Consider the following 12,202-nt stretch of genomic DNA (forward strand, 5'->3'; position numbering starts at 1 on the left):
CTCTTTGTCAATTTTCCCACATTGGCCTAGTATCCAGCTGCCCACGCAAGCTGTGCGTCAACCTGCCTCTGCGCTGCCTCTTTCTGCGTCAACTTGTTCCTGCTCTGTGTCTTGCTGTCATGCACTCTCGAATGATGTTGATGCCCTCTCTCCCTTTCTCACCTGCAACCCTTTGATTCGATTTTATCTCGCCGAACTTCGACCAATGAGAAAATCGATCTTACTTGGGTAACTGAGTATCTACCTCTGGTGTGTTCTCCAAGTGCCCATCAAGTCTCTTCTTATAATCCTCTCGTTGATCAATCAACGACTCAAATTAGGTTCTCATCAATGGCTAGGATCATATTGACTTTATCTCTGCCTTCTTCTAGAAGTTTCCCCCACAGTTTAGATTAATACCCATTAATTATTCTAATTTCCTAAGTTTAGACATACGATCCCATTAAAATTAACTAATTATTTTAATAAAACAGTTTCTGGGTGGAATTTCCCAAAACGATTTCTGGGTATTGGAGAATGCATGTGTCTAAGCCTCCCTGCAAAATTTGAGACTTAGAGCACACCTGATGCTACTAGAGATCAACACTCCCTCTTAGCGAGGAATGTGCTCTAGTAATGCACCCTGCTGAAGCATCACCTTGTTCTGTAACATCTCCCTCTACGCTAGCTAATGTCTGACATCTTGTCCACCAACTACTGCGCAAATGCTACATCTGTACTACTGTTGACCCTGCCACTTGTCAACACTGCATCTGTACTGCAACTCCCTCTATCACTGTAAATGAGAAGTCACATGTTTCTGCTACTGAAACGGATTCTCTACGATACCCATCTTCTCTCTGAATTGAATGAACTTATCTCTTCCTAGAGCCTTTATGAGTATGTCTGATATCTGATCTCCTGTGAGGACATATTGTACCTGCACTACCCCACGCTGAACACAGTCACTGATAAAGTGACATCTGATATCAATCTGTTTTGACCGATCATGATATATTAGATTCTCAGAGTTTGATACAACTCTGATTATCACAATACACCCTAGTTGCTTCCATCCTTTTCCTGAACAAGCTCACAAGCAGTTTTCTAAGCCATATAGCTTCGCACGTAGCTGTGTTGGCTGCCATATATTCTGCTTTTGCTAAGCTCAGAGCCACCGACTCCTAATTTCCGTTGCACCAACATATCATCCCTGATCCAACACCGAAGCAGTACCCCGAGGTACTTTTTTGGTCTACTGAACTACATGCCCAATTTGCATCCGTGAACCCATTCAATCTGACGTCCTCCACACGGGAGTATTTCCACCCTTATCCCACTGTACCATGCACATATCTAAGAATGTGTCTAGTCGCTGCCCAATGCACGCTTTTTGGTTCTACCATGAACTGACTAAGAGTGTTGACAGCAAAGCAAATGTCTAGCCTAGTGTTGACTAGATACATAAGCGACCCAATGGGCTGTCTATACAAGGTGGGGTCCACTTCCTTTACTCATGATGCATCTATTTTCTTCTAGTTGGTGATCATGGGAGTAGCCATGGGTCAGCAGTCCTACATTCTAAATCTCTTCAGAATATATGTAGCATATCATCCTTGCCCAAGGAAGATCTCCCCATTTTCTGCCAAACTTCCAATCCCAGAAAATAATGCATCAACCCCACATCCTTCATGTCAAATTCAGCGTCAAGATTCTTCTTACAATCATGTATGTGCCTCGACGATCCTGTCAAAACCAAATCATCCACATATAATACTAGAATAAGTGGCTCATTCTCTACCATCAAATAGTAGAGATTGGGATTAGCATCACTTTTGACAAATCCCAACTGTTGCAAGTAACTAACATTCAGACCATACCATGCTCTGGGTGCCTGCTTGAGCCCATACATGGATTTCTTTAATTCGCAAACATGAGTTGTCTTCTCATGAGTTTCAAAGCCTTCAGGTTGTTCTATATACACCTCCTCTTCTATCACCCCATTCCTAAGTTGCACGAAACGGGGAAACGAAAACGAGTTTCCTAAACGGGAAGCGATACGAAACGCGACCTCCCCAAATTTAGGAAACGAGGAAACGCGAATATATATTTATATCTCTCTCTCTCTCTCTCTCTCTCTCTCTCTCTATATATATATATATATATAGATATATATACATGTATATATATTAAAAATATTTAAAAATTATTATATATATGTGCAATCATAAAGCATTAATGATACATTATAATTTATTACATTTAAACATTAAGATTAACTTTACATCACATTTACTCATGAGTCATGAATGATCACATAATGAAAATAAAAATATAGGAAAATCCCAAAGCAACCTTTATTATATATCCAAGGGAAAAATCTCAAAATCAGCCTTTATTTATATTAGTATATGAGGCTGCAAGTACAACAAAGACTATAAGGCTGCAAGAACTATAGAGACAAAAGACTAATCCTCATCATAACAATCCTTATCAAAAATAGAAGCAGCACAATGCTCAACATTGGATGGTGGTGCTGAAGAAGATGATGCACCAATTCCACTTCCAGATTCGGCCTCAATATTCAGGGCAGCAAGAGAGAGCTCCAAATCAGGATTTTCTGCATCCACATCCCATTCTTTAGAAGGACCACTGTTGTATTCTAGACCCCTACGAGATGCAAGGCGAAGGTTGGAGTGCACATAAACAAGATCCTCTGCTTTCTGTGAGCCCAACCTATTGCGCTTCACAGAATGAATAAAACTATAAGTGCTCCAATTCCTTTCTGCTGATGAAGAGCTTGCCACTTGTGAAAGAATACAAATGGCCAGGTTTTGCAAATGTACACCATTTGCTCCGTGACAAATCCACCACCTAACTGGATTCATGGTGCTTCTCTCCTCCAAAGCTGATATATCTGCATAATCATCTATTCCTGCAACAAAATTGGCAAATTCCTCCTTTACCTCCCTATGTAGATGAGAAGGAAACATTCTCATAAGGGCCTTTTTCACCCCATTAGCCATCTTTCTATCCTTATGGGGTGCCTTCCTCTTCCCATTGCTTTGAGCAATAAGCTCCTCATCATAAAATTTGGGGTTCAAAGCATGTGCTAAAGTGTGCAATGGAGTATTGAAATTGTTACACCTATCAACAATGATTTTCTTGATCAAACCATCAAAATGATCATCAACAAACAAAAGTTGTGGAGACTCTTGCGAAATGATTTCCATAGTTTTCTCAACCATGGAATCCATGCCATCATATACCTCTCCCAAGAAAGGTTGGTCAGTATCAGCACTTCGGAGAAGCTCAAATGCAGGGGTTGTGAACTTTAGCAAGAAATCTACCTTGCTCCACCAATCCTCATCAAGGCACAATCTACGCACCATAGATCCCTGCTCTGAATCTGCTTATCTCCACTCAATCCAAAGTTGACTCACCACCATAGAAACTAATGCATGCTTAACCTCAACAAGGCAGCGCAACATCACGAAGTTTGAGACATATCTTGTCTCAGCAACTTTTAACAACTCCAATTTGGAGTACTCTCGAAATATGGCCTGAAACTGGTGGTGGTTGGTGATGAATTTGATAATCTCCCTTGCTTCCCCTGTGAGTTCCTTTATCCAGGAAACTTTGTTGTCAATCTCCTCTAAGATCAGATTCAGATTATGGACAATGCATGGTGTCCAAAAGATGTGGTCATACCTCCCCTCAATAATTAAACCTGCAACTTTGCAAACTGGTGCATTATCCGTGACAACTTGCACCACCTTGTTAGGCCCTATTTGTTCAATAGCTTTTATAATAACATCAGCCATGAACTGTGCATCTTTCACCTCTCCTGAGCAGTCTTCTGCATTGATAAGCATTGCTCCTTTGGGGGAAGTGGCAATGATATTTATCAATGGTCTGCACCTTATATCTGTCCAACCATCTGAGACTATGGTAACCCCAGAGCTACTCCAGGAAGAACCAATTGGAGCTAAAATTTCCTCCACAAGGTCCTCCTCATTTTTAAGAAGCTGGGTGCTGACTTTCTCATAGTTAGGACCCTTGTACCCTTGAGGAGCTTTGTTAACTACCTTATCATATCTTTCCAGTAAGGAGAGCGAACAACATTGAATGGGATACCACATGCATAAATGCACCTAGCCACTCTGGAATCAGTTTCTTCTCTTGCTTGCACATTCACCAATCTAGCAATTCTGCTATCCTGAACTGAAGGGGATGCCCCTGGGCCTCTGGTATTTTTGGGTGCGGGTTGTTCATGTTGTTGAGTGTGACCAACTCTCCTCTTTCTTGCTTCAGCTACAATCCTTGGCTCAATGTTAGATGGAGCTTGAGTAAGGTCATCATGCCTTCTCTTAGTACCATCTGCCTCATCTTGCTCTCTTTGATATGCCCTCCTTGCCAATGGATCTGCTGTTTTTCTGCAACCTGAAACCCCCTGTCCTCCTCCATGCAATAGATGTGCCTTCACTTACGTATTATTGCAAAGATTGCATCGCCATTCCCATGAGCCACCACCTCCACATCTTCGAAGCTTCGTCACATGCCTCCAAAGAGGATAATATTCAGCCCTTGGGTTGGCCCTAGGGCTTGAACTTGCAGCTGCACTTTGGCTGGAAGCCATTGCTACAAAAATAAATTTAAAAAACAAATCTATAAATAAAAAACGTCTTTCATATTTCTCGTTGCATAAACCCTAGAAAAATTGAAGAAATAGTAAGAAAAAACTAACAAAATGAATGTGGCTTACCCAAATTAATTTTTTGTGGCTGAAACTACCCTAAAATGCCAGAAAATAGCAGAAATATGGCTGTAGCTGAGCCAAATCTACTGCAAAAATAAATTAAAAAAACAAATCCATAAATAAAAAAACGTTTTTCATATTTCTGGCTGCATAAACCCTAGAAAAATTGAAGAAATAGTAAGAAAAAACTAACAAAATGAATGTGGCTTACCCAAATTAATTTTCTGTGGGTGACACTACCCCAAAATGCCAGAAAAGAGAAGAGAAATATGGCTGTAGCTGAGCCAAATCTGTGGCTGCTGAAATCTGCTGCTGAAATCTGCTGTTGAAATCTCCTTCTCCTGCTGTTGAAATCTACTTTGCTCACTGCTCAAAACACCCTAACTTAAACAACTGCCAGTCTCCAAGAGAAACGACTTGCTGAATAGTGTGATGAGAGAATGAGACAAACTTCTCTTTTATAAGTTTAGACAGGCTTCTAGAACTCACTAGACAGCCTAAAAAAAATTTACAAAAAAATTTAAAAAAAAAAAAAAAAAAAAGTAAAAAAAACACAAGTTTTTGGGGAAACGTGGGCTGTACGGTCGTGAAACGCGTTTCCGGCCGTACTGGCCATGTTTCCGTTTTGGGAAACATGGCAGTACGGTCGGAAACACGTTTCATGGCCGTACCAAACGTGTTTCCGCGTTTTGCCCCCGTTTCCGGCCAGAAACGCATCTCTCCCCCACGTTTCCTGCAACATAGCCCCATTCAAGAATGTTGTCTTGACATCCATCTGGTGAATCTTCCATCCCATTTGAATTACTAGGGATATAACATTTCTGATAGAGGTGCAACAGGCAACTGGGGTGAAGGTCTCTTCATAGTCTATTCCTTCTTTCTGAGCATACCCCTTTGCCACAAACCTAGCCTCGTACTTCTCTATACTGTCATCTGCGGCATACTTTATCTTGTAGATAAAGTACTACTTCCCAGACATCATTCCTCATGATAGAGTTGTACTCTTCTACCATGGCATCCACCCATACTTGTTGTTGAACAACTTCATGAAAGCTAGAGGGTTCTTCAGCTTGAGCTACTAATGTCTGGTATCTGTCAAGTTGTCTACGCTACCTTTTCTCAGTTCTAGGAGCTCCAACAAACTCCTCTGTGTCCCTCAGTGTCTTCCTTACTTCTCTGCTGGTTCTACCATTGGTGGTGGGAGCAATGTTGCAGGAAACACTCCCCCCCCCCCGATTCCAAGGCTCGAAGTGCGTCCCATGCGGATGCATCCAGGAAGTGTCCCCGGAAGCGCGCTTCCAAAATTCGCAAGTGCACTTCCAAAATTTAGAAGCGCGCTTCCGCCTGCTTTGGACGCTTTCGCCTGTTTTGGACGCTTCCGCCTGTTTGGGATGTTTGTTTTGAGTATAAATGCAAATATATATATATATAGCAGATGCTTTGCTTCCTAGATTTTTGGAAAATGATGCTTCCGCATCCCTGCTTCCAAAAAAAGTCCCTGCTTCGTGCAACATTGGGTGGGAGGCTCAACCAACTCTTCCTGATCTTGATGTTCCATCTGCTGAGAACTATCTGGATTTCCTCCTTCTAAAGAGATATTGGTACTGGTCACTGTACTCAATCCAGGTGTCTGTCCTCCTTGCTGGCCCTGCTGCTCTTGGACTAGTGGACGAGATTTCCTGAAAGCTCTATCCTCCATGAACTTTGCATCCCATCTCACTACAATCTTTCAACTGCTAAGAATGTAGATTCTGTATGCTTTTGAGGTCTCATTGTATCGCACGAGATACCCCTTTTCTACAATCTGATCCAGTTTACTATGCTTTTCATCCAGAACGTGACAGTATGCCACGCTTCCGAATATCCTGAGATGACTGACTTTCGGCTTCTGCTCTGTGAAGTCTTTATCCATATATTCTCCACTATTATCTGAGCAAGGCACCTTGATCTTCTTCCCTGTCGCATTCTCCACGAGAGCTTTAAACTCTCTGAAACGATCAAAGACCTCATCTTTGGTCTTCAAAAAGTAGATCTAGGTTTTCCTGGAATGGTCATCAATAAAGGTGACGAAATATTCGGCACCGCTGAGAGCTCTAGTGGACATCGGGTCGCAAATATCTGAATTTATGAGTCCTAACATGCCATCATCTCTGTTGTCACTTCTTGGAAATGTTGCCTTAGCATACTTCCCAAGTACGCATCCTCTGCACACAACATCGTGTTCCATGCCAAGTTCTAGAACCCCTGTTATTGTTTCTCTGAACATCTGAGTGCTCCATGGTGTAGATGTCGCATGCTCCTGTGCCATAACTCATTCAACTCTTCCCCGCTACTATTGTCACTGCCTATTAGTGCCATTGGAGAATCAATCTATAATCGGTACAATCTGTTATTTCTAACTCCAATTTGTCTTACATTTTTCCAGCTTGGGTGTTTGACATACACTTTCTTCCCTACGTAGCGAATATCATACTGCTTATATTGTAACTGGGATACTGAAATCAGGTTCATACCCAACCTGGCACATGCAATACATTTGTAGTGCTGGTGCTTGCTCTTGACTCTCTCTGAAAATCTATGGTACCTCTCCCTACTGGAGTACATTTCATTTTGTTTCCCATAGTAATTTGGAAGTGCATCTGCTCCTCTTTGTAGCTAGAGAAATATTCTCCAACCCTTGTCACATGCGTTGATGCTCCACTGTCTATATACCAAACTCCCTATGAAGTTGATCCTACTAAGCAAGCGAATCCGTCCTCCAATCTAGAACACAAATATGAAGTCTCTTGAATGTTACTTTAGTCCATGGTTATGTTGAAAAATTTATAGTGTGTTCTTCCTCTTTTCCACCTTGACGCTGACTCCGCGCTAGCAAACTGTTGCAAAACCCGCTATTTCCAACTAGAGATTTGCCCAAAAAAGATATTGAATTGCTCCCTCTGCCTCTGGAATCACTCGATCTGCAAGGATCAAATCTTTCTGCCCCTCTCAAAAAAGTCGGTCTTTCCTCAAGCAACTCGACCCTTTGGCAAAATACTGCACTTCCTTTGGGAATTTCGACCTGCTGCCCCTACTGAGCAGCCAAATTCCTTTCCCTCATTTTCCTGAGCTGTTCGGATGATCAACTATGCTCTGATACCATGTGGAAAATCCAAAAACCGGAATCCTATTGCAGCAACTGATATTATTTCTCCTAACTGTTAATTAATTAACAATTTATCTGCTACGACAAATATCAAAATAAATACATTGAAAATTTCACAAATAAAACTGCAGAAGACTAAAACGTTGAAAGAAATGCCATCACACACATAAAAATGACACAATTATTTTTGGGCTGAAGTCCCCGGAAAAACCCAATGTGGGAAAACCGGTACAGCAAATGAGGGTTTTATTATTATTCTTCAGCAGCAATTCTGAGTACAATAATTTAGATTCCCAACTAGCAATCTTATCTAAGGAAAATACTGGAAAAATTATCATGAGAATTTTTTCTCACCCAACAACTACTCCAAAACTGCCTCCCTAACCTCTACGTTGAGCTCCCTGCGTCACACTCACGCAAAGCTTACGTTGGCACTCTGCGATTTTCAGCCTTCCTTTCTTTGCCTCTTCCGGGGACTGGAAATCTTCCTCCCGAAATGTTGTTGCCCTCCTCTTCCACCTGCGACTCACCCTCTAGCTCTATCTTCTCTGTTGAGCTGTCGCTATTGAGAAAAACGAACTGCCTAGGCAACTGAGTATTTGCACTAGTGTATTCTCCATCACCACATCGACTTCCTCTTATAATCCACTATTGGAGCAACAACAAACAAGATTAGACCTTCATCAATGGCTAGGATCATCTCTGGATCAATTCGTGTGAGTTTCTAGATGATTCTCACCTTATCTCAATTAACGTCCGTTAATTAACCATATTCCTTTATAGTATGGACTTACGAAATATTTAAAAAACGGTTAATAATCTAATTGAGACACTTTAGGCAGAATTTCCATAAACGATTTTGGGGTTTTGAAGATCTCCTGTATTCTAGCCTCTCCACAAAATTTCGTAGCTAGAACACATCCGATGCTACAAAAACTAACAATAATGAATTTATATGATTTTTTGTTGGAGACTTGGTGTTTATACTTTCCAGATTGCAGATGTGATATTCCCACTTAGCATTTTGCTAAGCGAAATATCAATTTTGCTTTATTACACGGATGCACTTAGTCAAGATGGGTTTAGGGGACCCACACTTGATTTTTGGCTTAAGACACACTCGAACATTAGAGTTGGAGAAAATATTGCACTTTAGTGGAGCGTGGGGGCCACCACATGAGATTTTCAGCTCACATGGGAAATACACTCTCATTAGAGTGGATTTGGTATGGGAAGTACGAGCTAGGCCCACATGGGCATTTTGGAGGCATTTTGACAAAAGGAGGAAGGAACACTCATTTGCTCATTCATTCATCATTTGCAAAATTGTCTTTGACAAGAGCACACTTGAGCTGAAGCCAAGTCTGCAAACATTGTTTAGCACACGAGTGTCTCCGAGCAGAGATCTCAGCCCTTGCTTCGGTGGACTTCGAGTGTCAGCCCAAGTAGGGAGTTTCACCTTGTCTTTTCGCACTACCAGCAGGAGGGACAATTTTCTGGGAGAGGAGCAACTACAACAACGCGAGGATTGCACAGTTCTTGGTGGGAGCACTTTGGGAGGTGCTGTGAAGTGTGATTGGAGCTGAAACTTGGAGTGAAGGCTGGGGAAGCACTTTGAAGATTATTGCAACCATTTTGGAGGTCTTTTGCAGCAGAATTTACAGGTGGGTCGAATCACCCAGCGATTGAGCCATTGAGGGGGAATAGCGCCGAATTTCCGAAGTTAAGCATTGACCAAATCCTTCATGGGTTATTCTAGGTATTCGGTGGAGAGACTGAGATTAATTTCCCCGAGTTTTCTGAGCACTGGAGGAGGCCCTAGCAGCAGATCTATTCAGCCAGCAGCGTATTTCTGGGCATCTTGAACGCAAAGCTAAAGCAGCATAACAACAGATTAGAGGAGGGTGTCTTATTTGTCATTTGGGGCTTTGCTAGCTTGCCTTAAACAAGCCTAGGTGCATTTTTTCCAGCACCTTATTGTTCACCCTCATTTATCAATAAAAAGAGCTCAGCTACGCAGTTTTTGGTGCAATTTGTGCTCTGATTGTGTGTTCACTCTTTTATGGTGTTTTTGTCTATGTCTGCTTTGCATATTTATTGTTAATTTTCCATAGGGATATTACAGCATATTTATGAAGCTAAACTCCTAATTATATGCTCTTTTGTTTTTCTCATAGTATGCAGTGTTTGCACTCCTGAATATTTCATTACAGAGTTTGAATAGATCTAAAATCTTAACTTTTAATAGGTGAAACTTAGTTTTCTGTTGTAGGACTTGCAGGGTATTCTTCGAGTGCAGATCTGTACTATGAATCAATAAGGTAACAACTAAGTTACCAGGATACGGATTCGGATACGGATCCGCCAGTTTTTTGAAAAACCAGGATCCGAAAACAGCAAGGAAACGGCAAGTACAAGCAAATATAAAATATTTTACAAGTTTTAAAATTAAAATTTATATAAATATAAAATTAAAAACATAGTTTTTCAATATGTAATTTTTATATACAATAAATAATTATTATATAAATAATTCCTAAGGTATCATTTATAAATATTAATTAAATTTATATAAAAATAAAAAAACATATGGAAATTTTTAAATATATCAATTCAATATAATACTTTAAAAATAATTATTAAGTTAATCATAATATAATTAATGCATCATTTATAAATATTTAAACATTAATTATTAGTTATAATTATTTATATTAAGCAAATTATTAAACTTATTTTAAAAAAACTATTTTTAAACTTGAAAATTTGTTAAAACATAAACTTACTTTTTAAACTTTAAATAAAATATCTTCTAAATAAATACAAGTAGATTATAACCTTGACGTCACATGTATTAAAGTTTATAATATGTATTTGTATTAAATAATATAAAGTTTATAATATATCTTTGTATTAAAGTTTATAATACGGTCAACATAGAAATAATAAATTGTGGCCCGCCAACTCCCTCTGGGACTTCATATCCGCTCGTTCTTACCATTAGCTTCATTCACTTGAATTAAAGTTTATAATATATTGTATTAAAAATAATACACTTCAATGTAAAAATATTAAATTTTATGACGTCCAACAACTTAGTGTATTTTCGCGTTGGGATTTTTAATCCATTTCTTAACATTCGAAATTGACTGGCGTTGATATTTCTGTTTAGAAATTTTGGGCTGAATTACAGGTTTTTACCCACCGAGAGAAATTTTTGCCGACATACGGTATTTACACAGGGAGAGAAAACGGGCGGATCTCTACGGATCCGGATCCGCCTCTGATCTGGGGATCCGCGGATCCAGCCATCAGGCTTGACAGATCTGGTAACATAGGGGTAACAATCCAAAGGGTTCATGTTGGTTAAAGATAGCATTTTACCTATTCTGACCTTATTTCAGAATTGACTGTAGTGACATAAGTTCTACTATATGATTCACATACTTTTTATCTTTTCTGAATGATATAAAGAAGTATTGTTTTAATAAAAAAACAACAATGCTGTTTATGAACATTGAAAGATAGCTTATACGAAATCTTATTTTATAAATAGATATATCTTATAATGAACTGCTATCAGGATTCACCATTAGTACTCACAAGCAAGTAGATCCCAGCGAAGAGAAGGCCTGATGTACCCGATGTCACACACATATAGCTGAATGTATAGAGCGGCTTGTTTAGATGCATTCCTGTTGCAAGAACAAATAATTAATATTATCATAAACAGCATTGATGCTGCCTTATTGCCTAGTATTCCATGTCTGCAATAAAATTCTCTCCTAAGAGCATGTTAATTACTTATTTAAACTTATCTTATGTTATAAGACTGAATTTTCACACTAACGTACTTACCCAATCCATCCAGAAAACATCCAAACATGACAAGACCCAAGGAAGGAATGATCCACTGTAACATTCTCTCTTTGTGACCCTACAAACAATTAGAAATATTACACAAATTAATTATTTAGATTTTCTAACAGAACTATATACCTATAAGTACAGTTGATTTTGAGCGTTCTCAAAACATATACATTTCGTATTTCAAATTTTCAACACAATTTTCTTTGTGACCAAGAGAGAGATTAAAAGCACTCGCAACTTTTATCATGTTGCTTGACACTTGCATACAAAATTCTTCTTAAGCACCAAAATGGGAGTTCAGAGCAAAGATCAACTTAGATGCTATGTGCTATCACCTAAGAATCCCCACTTCCTCAAAAAACTCAAGGGAGCCCAGATAACATTAAAAACAAGTCAACCGTCACCACACTCAACCTCTCTCACTTCGAAGTCAGTGCTCACTAATTTGA

The 12,202-nt window shown here is 39.5% G+C and overlaps 1 protein-coding gene across 2 annotated transcripts in view; it reads right to left on the reverse strand.

Annotated features, from left to right (window-relative positions):
- LOC149142210 (uncharacterized) overlaps nucleotides 1-12,202 on the reverse strand; it is a 402,089-nt gene that overhangs the window by 92,506 nt on the left and 297,381 nt on the right. For both annotated transcript variants that reach the window (XM_089452873.1, XM_089452872.1), the window contains exons 10-11: nucleotides 11,742-11,820; nucleotides 11,487-11,578 (exon numbers count right to left, since the gene is read on the reverse strand). In XM_089452873.1, coding sequence (XP_089308999.1) covers nucleotides 11,487-11,578; nucleotides 11,742-11,820 — 171 coding nt within the window. The remainder of the gene's footprint in view (nucleotides 1-11,486; nucleotides 11,579-11,741; nucleotides 11,821-12,202) is intronic.

The sequence above is a fragment of the Pinus tabuliformis genome, chromosome X, assembly GCF_031772625.1.
Source record: "Pinus tabuliformis cultivar Carrire ecotype Pingquan chromosome X, CPIR1, whole genome shotgun sequence".
Classification (NCBI taxonomy): domain Eukaryota; kingdom Viridiplantae; phylum Streptophyta; class Pinopsida; order Pinales; family Pinaceae; genus Pinus; species Pinus tabuliformis.